Raw genomic sequence first — 16,278 nt, 5'->3', positions numbered from 1 at the left:
ACATGTATTTTCCAAACCCAACATCTCTACAGTCAGGCCGCGTTAATCCAAACACTTCTGTTTTTCATAAAAAATGTTCGGATAGTGAAACGTACGGCCTACTGAAACAAACTTTTATGAACACAACTACAGTAGGGTTACTTCCCTTTGACATGGCAATACAAAAACATACGAACGTATACAAGTTGGCTGAATGTGCGATGTGGTGTTTGGGGGCAAGGAATCACCTTTCACGTTGGTTAGTTTGACTTTGGCATACTTGTGACTGGCAGCATTGTTACGAAGTAAGATCACATGTCAACCACGTGATTGCATCTGTCTGTCAAATGATCATAGCCAATCACAAAACATATCCGATGTCCGAAATGTTTACACATAAGATCAAAATTGGCTTTAGGGTTTTCTCCTTTTTTGTGTGCGGCAGTAATTTCACATCTTTTACGCCTAGGGGCGGGACTTGCCATTATGACTAACAAGCGTCAGGTGATCTCATTTTGACACGATCAGTGTTTTATACAGGAAGTAAGCATGACAGGTATTACTCCAACTAACCAAAAGTGAGACCTACTAATTGATCAAAATCACAAACTAAAGACATCTTCAACTCGCAAGTGTCACTTAACAATTACCACTGAATGGGGCTCATGGTGTGAAGGGATTATCCGAACCTTTCTGATGTACCGCTGGATTAATGAAGCAAAACTATGTGTAATTAGCTAATCTGTTACCGCTGATTAACGTTCGGATACAGAGAGTGAAGCACCGGATTACTGAATCAACAGGTAATGAGTTTACATAGTAAACAAGATTGGTTGCAGCTAGCTATTGTTCGGATATCGCGGGAATCGGATTGTCGGGGTCCGGACTAACGTGGCCTGACTGTATATACATTCTTCATGGATAACGACTTCTTTTAGTGTATATGATTTTGTTTGACAACAGTATATGAATCCATACTGAAACGACGCATCAAGTACACAAAAAGAAGATGTTATCCATAGAGAATCTTACTTTCTTGTGACTGGCTATACTTCTAAAATGCCCATCAAACAGATCATCTTTCTGTACACACAATGAACCCTCAGCATGTCAGCAAATGAAACAGCCAATCGGAAGCCGTTGTTACACTTGAGTGCATATCCACCCGCTATGACTGGGTTCAGTCTCCCGAGGGCTTCGTTTTGGGAGAAGTGAGCTGAAGTACAAAATATTGCACTTTTGAATCGCTATTGTACGCTTATAATTTTGTTCATTTGTTTTTTTAAAAGCAACAATGTATATTACATGTCATGAATAAGTGATAAATGTGTTTTAATTATGTTTGATTTTTTGGTTGCATGTGACCTTTTAGGGCAGTGTGACAGTGTCAGTTAACATTTTGTTAATGCCCATTCCATTCCCCACATGCAATAAGATATCTGAATTAATTATTAAAGTAAACAAAAATGTCTCAAAGTAGATTTTATAAAAGGACAGCTGATGTTACCACGTGTTCTCACGTTACTTTTGCGTTCTTTAACATGTTTTGGGAGGGAAGGCCGCGGTGTAGCATATTTTCTTTCATTCATTCAAATATTACTTCTTTCATTTATTCTTTTTCTTTATTTCTTTCATTCATTCACATAATTCTTGCTCTTAATTCCCACTAAACTTCATTCATTCATTCATTGTAAAATTCCGAGTGATACAATAAACTGGCTGAAGTTCTGTTTACCACAACTGAAGTTGTGCTGGGAACGAGCCGAGTCACTGTGTGTGTAGGAGCATGATGAGGCACATGTTAATTAGTACAAATGGTAAAGAAAGCAAGCGAGTGACCTATCCCTGTTGTAGAGTATCCGTGCTAAAAACAAACAAATGCACACCCTCATCCAAATCTTACTCTGTCTCAAAACAATAAGTCTTGATCATTTTCTTAAAAGTTTGATGACACCTCACTAAAGCTCCTAGTCCAGCATATAACTAGATGACTTCGCACTATACTAAGGTGTGCTCGACGTCTAGCCGGCGAGTGAATTTTCTTTGACGCACAGTGCGCTGTACAGATATGTACAGCGGTTTAAGGCAAAAATCCAGCCTATCAACTAGAACAGGTGCACGGATTGCTAAAACAAACACTCATTTTCAAAACGGCATACTTACATCCACCAACATCCATTCACTTTATTTTATATCAGCCCTGATACAGAACCACCCCCGTTTTTCACCACTTGACGGACATTTTGATTGGTTAAGCAAAAAGTGGAATCGCACTAAAACGGTTTGCGATAAATTGACTGTGGTTGCGGGGAAACGAACTTAAGGCATTTCTTCATCGTTTGTAGACATTTCAGGATCCCACACATCATCGCACCATTCACTGAACTCCCAAAATTACATTGATTACTCTAAAACGAAATGAATCACTGTAAGTAATTATAATTCTACACCATTATCATAATGGCAGTGTGCATGTAGTATACATAGTGGGTCTTACGAGACGACAGTTTTCACTTTCATGCACTTTGTAAAGTTGACATATTTCCAAATTAGGATTTCTTCACTGATTCATTCAAATGTTTCATTTCCTCTACGTTCTACATGTCTACACCATACAATATCCTATCCTTCAGTAATAAAGTGGCGCCATTACATGACGCCGAAAGAAGCCATATTCAACAAATCGGTGAATGTATTTCCAAGATAAGAAAAACTGTATGACACACGCTCTTGGGATTGTATTTCATCAAGAATAATTTGATAGTGTTTCATATGCGGGCACATTCACTTCAAATCCCTCTCCCAGAAGGTTAACAGGGGAGGCCCAACAATTGACTTAACAAAACCAACACAACGAAAAACATTTTTAATTACGCTTCAGTAAATGCAAGTCGGAGGTGGTTAAGCGGGGACATGGTACATGCAAGATGTCTCCTAAAGACCACACCTACAGTTTCACGAAACGACGTAAACATCATACGTTCACATCCACACTTATATAGCTCTATAAACATAACATCAAGTACCGAGAATTATTTGAGTACTAATTACGCATAACATTCTTAGATTCATATCCATACATATAACTATATAAACATAATAACTAATTATACGCATCACTGTTTAATGGAGGAAGGGTCGTATATTTACACTTAACTTGGGGCTAGCTTATCGCTAGTGGGGAGGGACATTATAGACGTTAGGGCAGGACGTCCACCAAATATTTAATAAAGTCAACTGAAATAATACGGCTCTTCCCCATACAAGAGACAGAAGTCTTCCTAAAATGTTGCATATTAGAAAGCTTGGCAGTTGGTGAATAACTCTCCGAAAATATGTGTCAAACGTGTAAATGGCACACATTCTAATACGTTACCAATAACACGCGTGTGTACCTTACGTATTCGAAGTGTGTGAGTGATAGAGGTCCGTTTCACTCCCCGATGTTCAGCGATATTCCAGGACTATCGAGACGGGCGACACCAGAAATGGACTTCACAAATTGGAATTCGAACCCTGATTTTCACCACCGACTTAATCCCTAGGCTTCCAACGTTATAGGAACTTCAGTCTTTATCAAGGTAGTAGCATGAGACATGTGACACCATGGTAATGTCATGTCTGAAAAAAATCCTTTCCCATTTGGATAATAAGAACACTATGCACACCTATCCAACACCAAAAACATCTAGAAATGACATTGTAGGTCTCAAGACATCTCGGAACCTGAAATGTACCATTCACAAATTGATATAAACCAATAACGGTTCGTTTCCCCTCCCGCCTACTGCAGAGCGTCATAGTCCGTTTTCATGGATTCCGTTTTTAAGCAACCTCTCATTTACATATCCACAATGGCCGGCGGTCAAGGGGGGTATAAATGTTTCAAGACTTGTCAGAAACAAAATGAGTGTATTTTGTTGGAGGTAAGTGTCCCGCTTTTACGATGAATGTTTGTTTTAGCAAAACCTGCAAAAATATCAGTTGATAGGTTGAGTTTTCAGTCTTGGTTTTGCCTTAAACCGTTCCGCTCAAATTTCTTGCGGAAAGGTGCGTCAAAGAAAATACACTCGCCGTATAAACTCGATGTAGGCCTTGGCTGGAGTACGAGTTTATTCATATGAACTATAAAGCTCCCTGCTGCCTATCCCAATCCCTGTAAGCCTAAACACTAAAACTAACACTGACCATTACTTTAATTTCTTGATAAACCATTTTACCAGTAAATAAATTAAACATACCTTTTTCACAACGTTAATATTTTGAGGGGATACGGGTGGAAGTCTTACCAAACTTTTTGTGAATTTCATCTTACTCACCACAATACATAATTGAAAGTAAGAATCAATCGTATCCTCGGACCTGGCAGTTTCCAAAGCCTGTAATCGGGTATAACTATCCCAATCCCTGTAAGCCTAAACACTAAAACTAACACTGACCATTACTTTAATTTCTTGATAAACCATTTTACCAGTAAATAAATTAAACATACCTTTTTCACAACGTTAATATTTTGAGGGGATACGGGTGGAAGTCTTACCAAACTTTTTGTGAATTTCATCTTACTCACCACAATACATAATTGAAAGTAAGAATCAATCGTATCCTCGGACCTGGCAGTTTCCAAAGCCTGTAATCGGGTATAACAATCGTTTCACGTTCATACTGAAGTTACGAACAATATAAGGATATTGATATACATAATATTACTTACCGTATTCGACGCTAAGTATTCCCAACAGTTCTCAGATCCAAATGACAGTTTTCTCTGCTGTTTCACCTCAGTTGCAGAATCAAAACAAAGTATTACAACTTCCGTCAACAAGATGTTACTATTTTCATTGGATGAAAATTGGAGAAAAATAATTTCACGAACAAAGGGACAAAGGGACTTCGCTGAGTTATAAATGTCATATTATTTCCATATACAATTTTCGGTATGTAACCATTTGTAATTCAATATCGATTACGAAAGCGACAGAAACACGGGCCGTATTTGCGCGATATGTTTTTCCCGAACGATTGATCACGTTCCTTCACTATGCCGACCGACGTTTCATTGTTGTAATCTGTCAGAAAGCATAATCCAATGAAATTTATCGTCTGTTTATGTAACAAAAAAGATAATGAGGCGTATGAAGTAATGTATTCGTTGGTTTCATATTAATGTAAGACTCGCTGTGCGCATGCGCAGAGCGTGTAAAAAAATATCTACTGGCTTATTTCCGTATTGGTCGTACGTTTACCGATAGTGTAAACACACTCTGAAGAAAACGAAAAATCAAAGCAAACACATACATACATACACATAGTTTTATGTCGATTTCAACATATTTTATACTTGTATGCACTAAAGACAGGGAATAGTGAAATCAATAGCATAATGTATGTCAATAAGTTCTTTGTACAAACACATCTCACCACCACCGTTTTTCTCGCACCCCCCTTCTCACAACTAACAAAACACACATTTCTGATGCAGCTGCAACCAAAATAGGACATCAATAACTGAAAAGCATATGCAAATCGATATATTTAGTGAGATATGAACAGTTGTCACTCGTAAATAATTATTATTGTATCATTTTGTTTTGAGCTAGTGTATTTACACTTAAAAAAACAAACTAAAATAGCCAGTCTGAAATTAATGTGAAACCAACGAGTATTTAGAAATAGGTGTTGGAGTAAGGGTGCCAGTCAAATCGCCCCAGCGACAAAACGCCCCAGATGTTTGGTCAAATGGCTACAGGTTTGGTCAAATCGCTCCAACGGGGTAGTCAAAATGCCCCAGTTTACTTAATATGGTTTAATATACGCCATACATGCATAGTTTTTGTCAACTTCTATATGAAAAGTTTCAAATAATATTATGTATTATTGTTATATTATTTTGTTGGGTTTTTTGTTTTGTTTGTTTGGGTTTTTTTTTTCAACAAATGGCATTGAGTAATCATAACAATTTAAGTATGGTATAATACGTATAAAACAACGTAGAGTTTTCGGTTGTCAACTGGGATATTATAACCCTCATACAGAAGTTCCTCATTCAGGAAATCACATGTCTTTCTTTCAGTTTTAACTTTTTAACTTTTGCCTGTATGGTGGACAGGTCCATGAATGCAGCTGCTGAACTGAACTGAAATTTGGCCTTCCATGAACCCTGTTCAGTGGGCAAAAATCTCCATCTCGGCTGTGGTTGATCGGTCCCAGATTCTTGCTCTCACTTTGTTCTTTTTCATCAAGAGGACCTTGATTGGGAGTAGGGATGCCTAACGATGCAGGGCTTTGATAAGTCGGTCTAGTCCAAGCTGTTGCTCCCCGACTTCTGCATTTAGGCGCTGGTGCCAACCTGAAAACAGAAAGGGAAATTTTGAAAGAAATGTTGTCATCCTCAACATGATTAACTCACATTAAATTCGTTATCGATTGACTATCTGTAAATTAAACACAGCCTAAATAACTGATAGAAACACTATTTAAAAGGTATTTACCTTCAATGTGATTGTTTGTTCTTGTTGTCTGTCGGAAGCGGAATAGACTTGAATGGGGACAGCTAGGTTGTTTTGAAGACCCATTTAGTCCTCGTGTAACCAAAGACCATATAATCTGATGTAACCCGCAAGGTGGCGAAGCTTGTTGCCAAGGGTGACGGTCTCTGTCATCTCTTCAAACGTCTGACGGATCTCTGAAGCAGCGATGAAGGGCAAGGCCATCGGTTTCCGAATAAATCGAAAAACTGGGTTCTTTCTGCATGCCACCTGTTATAACCACATCGTCCACAACAGTTGCAGATGACTTGAATAACTCCTGATCGTAGTTGGGATTAACTAGCAGAAGCTCTTGATTTGATTAATTAATTAAAGAAACAATTAATATGCCAAAGCTTAAGAGGCTTACCTGGACCTTTACATGTGGTGCTTGTAACTTGCCACGGTTAGCAGTATGGTTGTGAGGCGTATCACTGTGTGTAAAGTTAGTTCCTTTCTGAGTGACAGTAGCAGGGCAGCTGTGCTTCTTGATGCGGAGTGAGTGAGTTAGGTTTTACGCCGCTTTTAGCAATGTTCCAGCGATATCACGGCGGGGACACCAGAAAATGGGCCTCACACATTGTACCCATGTGGGGAATCAAACCCGGATCTTCGGTGTGACGAGCGAACGCTTTAACCATTAGGCTATCCCCCACCCCTCTTGATGCGGACACTACATCTTGTTCCTCGTGTTTAGTGAATATGTTTCAACAGTACGTTTTTATCCACACGTTTTGACAAGAGAAAAAACAAGACCTCGAGGTAGTTTTGATACTCATTTACCACACTTGTTTACAAAACCTATGAATTTACAGCCTCACTTTTTGACAAGAGTATTTTAAAAAAAAACTTTAAATTGTTTTGATACGTATTTTACCATACTTGTTAAGATTACACAATGCCATTTGTTGACAAAAAGCTATGCATTTACGCCATGTACAATAAACATACCATGAAAACCTTTAATGTATTCTTGTAATTCTTTACCAAATATTTGGAATTGCAATGTTGTCTATACATGAATATTACTTTTACTCTTATCAGTTTACGAATGGGAAATTATTAGAAATATTACTACATAATATTATGTAAAAAATATCACTTGGAAGTTGACAAAACTATGCATTTATGGCTTATATTAAACCATAATAAGTAAACTGGGACATTCTGAATACGGACTTGGGGCGATTTGACCCAAAATCTGGGGCATTTTGACCAAATTTGCTGGGGCGTTTTGACGCTGAGGCGATTTGACTGGCTCTCATAGTAAGGACCATAATGGCTTTACCTCGAAACGACCATGAGAAAAACAACGTAGCTCCATGTAACGTAGACTATTAGACGTAGACGTAGGAATATGACCCGGACAACATGCCTTACTTTTTTTTGCGTGGAACTCATTTAATTTGAAACTGGTGGGTAAGTGGATGGGGGCGCTGTTAGAAACGAAATTAGGCAAACTAGAGTTGAATGTTATCAATAATACCACCGCTGACGTGTTGTGTAATCTGTGCGACAGTTCATGCGTGGGCGAGCTTTTTCTGCCTTTGTTGAGACGGATCGATCAGAGAGATGGGCCAAATTATTGTTTTCATCAGTCTTGGCACTTACCCATCATTGTGAGAGACACCTCAGAAATCGAAGTGTAAAGTGTGCAGAAGGAACCCCTCATTCATTTCTGAAAGAGACTGTATCACGACAGTATCCCTTTCTGAGCTAAGCATAATGAAACAGAAACTGTACATTCCCGACACAAAGAAATTTGTGCACTTTTTAGAAGATCGTGGAAGTAAGCATGTGGGAAAACAGCTTATCAAAGGTCGACCCAGTTCACGTATTATTCACATCACACCCATAACCAAAGTACCTCTTAGCCGCGGCTGTAACTTGAACATTACAATGACGTCACCCAATCAGAACATGGTCGAGGGAGCCGCTCGAGGGGGCTCAGAAGACAATGAAGGATCTAAAATGCAAAGCAGGAGACATAATTGTCACTTCAAAGAAATACGTCGTGAGTGTAATAGCACTAACCGATTCTTCATCGAGTTTAAAGATACTGCCGCTATCGACCCCAGAGACTTCTTCAACCGGTAACCATGTCAGTACTGACGGAGAAAGCGTTTACCGAAGCCCTGCCAAATAGTTTAGATTTATTTGACTTGCCTCCCTATCAAACCAACATCTTGCAATATTACTACAAAAACATAAGGCCCCTGTCTGTCATCACCAATTCCAGTCCGTTGGAATTTCATATTCCCAAATGGAGGGAAAGACTACATCAACATGAGCAAGACCTGACTTCACGTCAAACACAAACTCACTCACAGCAACAAAACGTCATCACCCAATAAAGAAAAAGTAGGGCTTGTCAGTCGCACTATCCAAAGCTTGTGGAGTCAGGTGAGCGTGTTCCTACGGGGTCAACAGGTTAAAGCCCTCGTGGATACTCGACTACAGAGCCAATGCCAAGAGTGAGTGAGTGAGCTAATATTTAAATTTAACGTCACATCGGCAATATCTCTGCCATATCGTGACGAGAACATTTAAATGAAATATATGCATATTGTAAAAATCTGTCAACGAAGGACAGTAAAACAACAAGCATATCACAATTTCAATTAAAACTAGCATGAAAAGTTAAAACTAATATCACTATTTAGACAATACAATATGAAAACAGGCTATAGATCGCCAACCAATGCCAAGAGCAGCCAGCTTACCACTCAGCTGTATTACAAAGATACGGGTGGTCGCGTGGATGATTTTAACTCTGGTGATCTCCATGTAGGTGGGACTGACGGCCTCCTCAACCGCGGAAGCTTCCTCGCCGGAAGCAACTCATCCTAACGGGACCCCTCATGGAAGACATGTTCAGTTTCGACCGTCATCTGGCGAATGGCGTGGATGTGGGCCTCAAACTATTTCACACCTTTGTCTTAATGTCCGCAGACTGATAGATATTACAACGTCGAGCAGCAAGACATGTGTCTGAGAGTATGCAAACCGGCTCAGGATCAACGACGCCCTCGTCGTGGCTCACAACAAACAGTTTGAAAGCCCTGTCCCTTTAGAAATGATCCATGGTCAAGATGGCGTCGGTTTCAGTTGGGACGCCATGTTTCACGACATAGCCCAGTCGACTGATTCTCACCTTGGTGAGGTCAATCCCTTCTGTTTCCAAGGAGACATCGTTAAGAGCATGGGGCAGTATTTGAATGGTACCAGTGTACCTGGGCGTTCTTTAGGGTCAGAAGACTTACGCCAGCCTGTACGACTAGAATAACGAATGGCACAAAGACAAGTCACTCAACTTGAACTTGGACCGCACAGAATTTCCCTTAGGTCATGCCTTGCATGTGTTTTAACTTGCAACACACTGAAGCCGACAGAGGGAAATATTTGAATCTGATCGCGTCGGGCAATCTCAAACTTGAAATCCATTTTGCTCAAGCCCTCGCCCACACCTTCAAAACATCATTGACTTGGCCAAATTTCCGGCCCTCATCGAAATCGACCAAAGTCACAATGTGTTTCTGAAGTAGCCAATGTACGAAAAAATAACAGTTACAATGTGCCATTCGTAGCGATCCAGGCCTTCATACACACATGGTGGGTGTGTATGCAAGAGATACTAATTGTTTATATCACACGTTACAGGAATGTAGAAACAGAGCTAGTTTACGCTATGTTGTACAGATGTTTTGTACAAACAAAACATGCAATGATGCTTTTGTGGCTCGCTTTATCTGTGACTATTTCAAGTACTGTTTGCCTGTTCTATGATATAGCATGAATTTTCTTCCCATAGAGTGCTGGAGTAGTCAATAAAACAGAGACAATGTCTATTGTGCTTCAGCTCTGTCTATACGATGGATGTATGGATAGTTGTATGAAAGGAGGGCTGTATGGTTTCATGATAGACTAACAGCTAGTCTCTGAAATGAACATATTTTACTGAAAAAACGTTCATAGTGAAAAAAAAAATAATATAATGAAATGGAGCCCTGAGACTTTCTTCATTTTCAGAAGCTAAGGAAATCTAGACTTGCCACATTTTCTAGACTTGCGTGGGCTTTCTTGGATATATATACTTTTCATGATTATTTAAGACTGAAGTGTCAAGAGACTGTATCAGTGTCGAGAGGTTACACCGTATGAAGGAGTTACGGCGAGATTTGTCCTGAGACATTACACGTTTTACAGACAACTGCTTTCACTGAATGATTATGAAGAAAACTTGCGCGATATTCACAGCATGAATGACGGACAAATCAAGGGAACTAAAGCCTTTGTAAAAGCGATGGCTCAATGCTCGCATCCCGATGACACTCGCCGAGAATCGTTGTTTCTTACAGCCTAACTGCCACAACCATTATTTGAAAATGTTGCGTCGTTTTCTCGACCTGAAGCGACAAAATAAAACATTAAGCAAGTCCTATTAAACCATACTCCCTTGATTCATTTTATATTCTAAACACGTCAGACAAGTCAGAGGCGAAGCCCGAAGAGCTCTCCAAAGGCTCGCTAGACGTCGACAAGAGCAACGGACACTTGTACCGATAGTTGCATAAATATCCCGCACCAGTGACAGAATGTATCAGTTCAGACAGACTCTTCTTGAGCAAAGACTATGTCTGAGAAATGTTTGTTCCCTTTCATCACACTTACTACCATATCCGTGAGTGGAGGCACATATAGCGTGAAAACCTATTGGATGAATAGGTTGTTAGAGCATGCCAGTACTGTGTACTGTACAAGCTACCCAACCTCATCGTCTACTGTTATTTATTTCCAACATTCAGTTTCACGAGTCTTTGCCTAGCAGAAACATGATTCCCGTGTTAGACGATTTTATGATCGGCATATGCACTAGCAACCTCATGTTCAATGTGTACACCACTTTGTCACATCATCTAAGTATTACCGTAATCAATCTGCTTCAGTCCGTCTACGCTAAAAGCCTCTGTTCACGCATGGTTCGGCTTGATTAGCAATCCCTCATGAATACAAGATTTTGGCTTCGCAAATATTTCCAGGTCAAAGCGAGTATTTTTCAGAATCCTAGAAGGAAGCCACAAAAGGAATGAAATACACTTGACGACCTCGGATAAAGGAGGAATTGGTTAGTTAGGCGCAATAGTTACATTTCTACGACCGTGTAACCCAGATCATGAATACACGCACGCTCTGGTTGTCTTAAATATTTATTCTAAATGTTCTCGTATTTTTTTCTGAGCATGCCCTTTCGCCGTGAGGTGACAACGGTGGCCTTGGAAATGGCATCCATGAAACTTGAAATTGTCATGGACCCGGGAATGAATCAATCCACCAAGTATGGCCCGACTCGTTTTCCCTGCCCCCAGTTTAACTTGTTAACAGTTTAACGATCCATCCAGTCGTACATGCACGCATACCTGTTCCTGCGCTCTGGCTTGAATCGGTTTTCGCCTTTCCTGATCGGCTGATCTACAACTCACAGGTGTAACGCGTTCGCGTCATACCCAACCACCCTTTTACACCGTTTATCGGGATGGCCTCTAATCAATGTTTAATCGGCTTTGTCGTACCTAACCCGTGAAGGTGCGGGGTAGAATAGGCCTTCAGCAACCCATGTTTGCCAGAAAAGGCGACTATGCTTGTCGTAAGAGGCGATCAACATGATCATTGACTTGATTGACACGTCATCGGTTCCCAATTGCATAGATCGATGCTCATGGTGTTGATCACTGGATTGTCTGGCCGAGACCGCTGCCATATAGCTGGAATATTGCTGAGTGCGACGTAAAACTCAACTCACTCACTTTGTGGTACCACGTGAATACAATAGATGGACCACCAACCACATTACTCTTCATGATGTGATAAATAAACCCAAAGTGTGCTTCTCTCTATGGACTAGGTCATCTGTTGTTTTCCCAGAATAATCGCATTTGAGGTTTTCGTTTTGGAAGGACGGGTTTTACTTTTTGCTAGAAAGACCTCTTCCCAGGTTTTACTGTTCGTCAGTAAGACCGCTTCACAGATTTTACTTTTCTCAACTTTATATGAAAATCAACATTCAAATGATGTATCGACAAATATTGTTCAAGATTAAACTCACAATACAAATATTTTCCCAAGCTGAATAGATCCGCAGATTTCACATCCGAAGGCAGACGCTCTACCACACGGCCACCGGGCCGACGATAGCAGCGGGGTTAAGTTATCTACTTACAGTTACTGTCATTAAATTGATTTTACTCGCGCTTCAGTTATTGTTATGCAGCGTCATTACATGATCATCTACATTGTAATTACTCATCGTTGACGGTATATATGTTAGAGAAAGCACTTCTCGGTTTTGGTAGATAGTTTAAAACCACTGGGGTCGGAAAATCCCTCCCTATCCTGTTTTACATTGTCTACCAAAACATCGGATGCGTGTTTTCTCCTGTACTTATCAAACAGACCCCTTTCTTTTGACTCTCATGGAACAGTTTCTGTCGGGCCAAACTCGGTACCAACATAGTGGTTTTAAAGGAGTCGATACCTTCCTCAAAATAAAACTACTGCATGGCTTGTACAGCTTCCATAAAGAGAACCACATCAAGACTGTTATATCACTTGAGGAAATCTTGAAACGTGGACACGACTTTCCATCTCCAAACCTCCTCGAGATCGGCATGATTCGCCTCGATAAATTTCACATCATCGTCGAGGGCAGACTTCTGTTTGAAACTGGAATATCATGCCCTTCCCAGAGAAGGAAGAGCTTCGTTTAGCTCTTGCAGAGAGTCGAGAGACTCACACTGGAAAATCCCTTTTCTCTTGCACGTCAATGCTTTCCGAAACTGAGCATAACTCGTGAGAGATATTGTGTGACAGCAAGAAAATTGAAACTTTGATTACTTTTGACACAAGTAAGCATTGTTTTAATGATATTTAGGTAGTAACGAGGTTTGCCTTGGGCAGGGTGGTTGTCTCCTTCCCGACGTTGACATCATCACCATAATCATCGTCGTCAACAGTCAACAGTCATGTCCACTCTCGCAAGCTTTCTAACACCTCTTTATATTTTTCTTCAAGTAGCTCGGTTACGGCCTTGCCTATTTCCATCATGTATGCCAACGTGACGGAAATCAATCGATGATGCAGAGTGGTCAAGTAAACCCTTCCACCTCGGTACAAACGCTGACCAAGATGGGGCGGTGTTCTTGTGTTCATCTCAGTTTCTGGGTTCCGGCATTCATTGGTGTCAAAAAACATTCAAAATCGAACACCAAAAACCACGGAAAATATCTGTCTCTAGCCTTGATGACTAAGTCGAACTCTTCCAGCTCATCAAACAAGGTCTTTGGGGTGTAGTGGAAACCACCCAGTTGTTTGACCCGTGCAACAACGTTGGTGTTCGTTGCATTTGCTACCATGCCAGAACAGACGTTCTGGTGAGACACTGGTAGCGTTTACAATAGATATTCATATTGGTAATGAGGGAGATGTGCTTTTTAATTGATTTAAATACATGTGTTCCGGAAAACGTCTGGAAGATTTATACACAGGTTGAGCTACCCTGATCTTATCAAGAGTGAATACATTCGCGTTCACACAGAAAGAGGTTCCAAAGTCAGGTACGAGAACTGGATCGAGACCTTTATATCGCATGTGCCAGAGGGATGAAGTGGTATAGGCTGAGGCTGGTGAATTTTATGTGTAGTTTTGCTGTGTGGGTGTTTTTCTTGTGTGTACTCCAACACTGGTACCAGACCCAGATTCTGTGACTAACTCGTTTATTCTCCATTTTGCGTTGGTGACAACACTGTCTTGTTACACTGCTCCATTGCCGGACGATCGTATAGGTACCTATCTAATATCTCCTCCAGAGGCGTTCGGTGGGAATTTCCTTAAGCCCAGAAAGAAGCATGTTGCTCTGTGCTGAACGGTTTCTATACACGAATAACACGAGTGTCTTATTGATGCCCATATACTGGATTCCAAGAAATATGTGTGTTAAAACCGTTAATGCGCACATAACTTTTCATATTTTCATACCAAGATAAAACTCCCTCCATGATAATGTCCATTAATGTTGAAGCCAGTCATCTTTTTTCCCATAACACTCCGCGATCCGTACTGTCCTGATCCGAAACTTTTCCTGGTTTCTATAATCGATGTGATTCTTGATACGTGGTCTGTGGTTGATCTCTCTTTCAGAAAAAAACTCTTTTTGGTAGTCTCTCAACAAATTATTGTCTTCAAAGTAGTTGGTCAATTGAGTGTTTATTATTCCCAGATAAAAGGTTTACACCAAACAGATCGATGCCCCTATATGACATATAGGGTCGCTTGTAGATGACTTGGCCATAGGGCTTATCATACTCCAACCCCAGAGTTTCAGGTACAGTGCTCTTCTTGAAGCAATCATGGTTAAACAGATCATACAAGTACACATGCAGTTGCGTTCTTATTACTCAGTACTTCGACTGGTAATCCGTAGAATCCAGGTGGTTTTCCATTCTTCTCCCTTTGTACAGCTTGGTGGATTTCTTTGGTTATAGCGTCATATAGGGGGCTGTCAGTGACACTTAAATCTACCGGGATAAAATCTGACATTCATTGCAGTTGAATACGTGTTTATAGGCTTTCCTTCATGTGTCTGTGTCTGCATGTGCTGATAGATTCATACTGTGCATGATTTTCCGTAAAAATCATCATCACGTCCACTCTCCTTAATGTATTTACATGGAAGTTTAATTTTCAAGCATCATGCGTCATAACTCTTGTGAAAATTCAGTGTGAAATCCAATACACGGCGAACGAATTTGCTTTGGTTAACTCTCTTTTGCAATATGGTCGCAAGAGTTGTGCCGTTTTGATCATGTGCCGTTTTAGCGTGAAACTGAGACCGACAATTTGAAAAAGAATTCAGTTAAAAAATGATCCTATGTACAATTGATTTGAGTAAAACTCGAACTTACTTCTTGACGCATATTTATTCACAAATAGATCTCCATTTGCTCAACGCATCATTATTTTTCGTCATCCCATTTGTCCTCCGTTCCTGGCCATGTCTTATCTGCGCACCCGAACACATCCAGAATTGAAACTGCGGTCCGAAAATCATTTGCCGGCTTCCGGTTAATGTAGCGACCTCTTGAGTTCAATACGCTTAGAAGAGTTTATGTCCGAACATCGGGAGAAATGACAATGAATGCGCTCGGTCAACAACAACAGGTATTTTTTTCATCAAATGATATATGAAAATCCAAACAGTTCTCAGTTAATCTTGCATGACACGCCCATTCTTTGTTAGTTACTATGAACAATCTCACGCTTTGCTTAGTCAGTATACATGCACGATGCATCACAAAGCCCAAGGCCTTATGTTTGGTATGACTTTTTTGCACCAAAAGGGGTTAAAGGAGCCATACAAACTACGGTTAAATAGGTTAATAGGAAAACAGTATATTCCTTCCATTTGATTTATTTCAAGTACTAAATATAGTCACAAAATTACAAACTGACATGCATACGTCACCCTAAATATGCATTCAGTAAACTAGAACAGGTATAAAAAACAATCTATGAACTTATTTCAGTGAATATTACACCGGGGAAGGTGGAAATATTGTACTTTAAAAGAGTGGGGTACAGGCGGAACACTGTCATTTTATTTTTATAATTTGCAGACATCTTGGAAATAATCTTTAGGAGTGTGTTCATAATTTTCTTTCATCTCTCCGTTGATTAGTTATTGAATGACACCTGATTGAGAAAAATAAGTACAACTTAA

At 40.1% G+C, this 16,278-nt stretch overlaps 3 protein-coding genes across 4 annotated transcripts in view; 1 reads left to right on the top strand and 2 right to left on the bottom strand.

The window, feature by feature from the left end:
* Positions 1–4,949, bottom strand: part of LOC137256621 (autophagy-related protein 9A-like) — a 335,545-nt gene extending 330,596 nt beyond the window's left edge. Inside the window, exon 1 of the mRNA XM_067794505.1 lies at positions 4,694–4,949. The gene's annotated coding sequence lies outside the window, so the exon portion shown is untranslated. The remainder of the gene's footprint in view (positions 1–4,693) is intronic.
* A 6,700-nt stretch (positions 4,950–11,649) lies between these two features.
* LOC137255360 (uncharacterized) lies at positions 11,650–15,475 on the bottom strand. Its single transcript, XM_067792803.1, is given in 11 exon segments — positions 11,650–11,692; positions 11,694–11,808; positions 11,811–12,076; positions 12,321–12,390; positions 12,955–13,356; positions 13,359–13,481; positions 13,484–13,636; positions 13,639–13,865; positions 13,867–13,932; positions 13,934–14,028; positions 15,464–15,475. Coding segments are annotated over 11 exon segments (1,572 nt in total).
* Positions 15,476–15,584: 109 nt separating this feature from the next.
* Positions 15,585–16,278, top strand: part of LOC137256620 (CCR4-NOT transcription complex subunit 9-like) — a 110,445-nt gene continuing 109,751 nt past the window's right edge. The window contains exon 1 of one of the 2 annotated variants that reach the window (XM_067794502.1): positions 15,585–15,719. In XM_067794502.1, the coding sequence (XP_067650603.1) occupies positions 15,687–15,719 (33 nt within the window). In that variant the 5' untranslated portion in view covers positions 15,585–15,686. The remainder of the gene's footprint in view (positions 15,720–16,278) is intronic. The other variant, XM_067794503.1, reaches the window with a different exon arrangement.

This window comes from Haliotis asinina, chromosome 11 (genome assembly GCF_037392515.1).
Source record: "Haliotis asinina isolate JCU_RB_2024 chromosome 11, JCU_Hal_asi_v2, whole genome shotgun sequence".
Taxonomy (NCBI): Eukaryota; Metazoa; Mollusca; class Gastropoda; order Lepetellida; family Haliotidae; genus Haliotis; species Haliotis asinina.
Note: the sequence above shows the minus strand (reverse complement) of the source record. Positions and strands in the feature narration are given on the sequence as shown.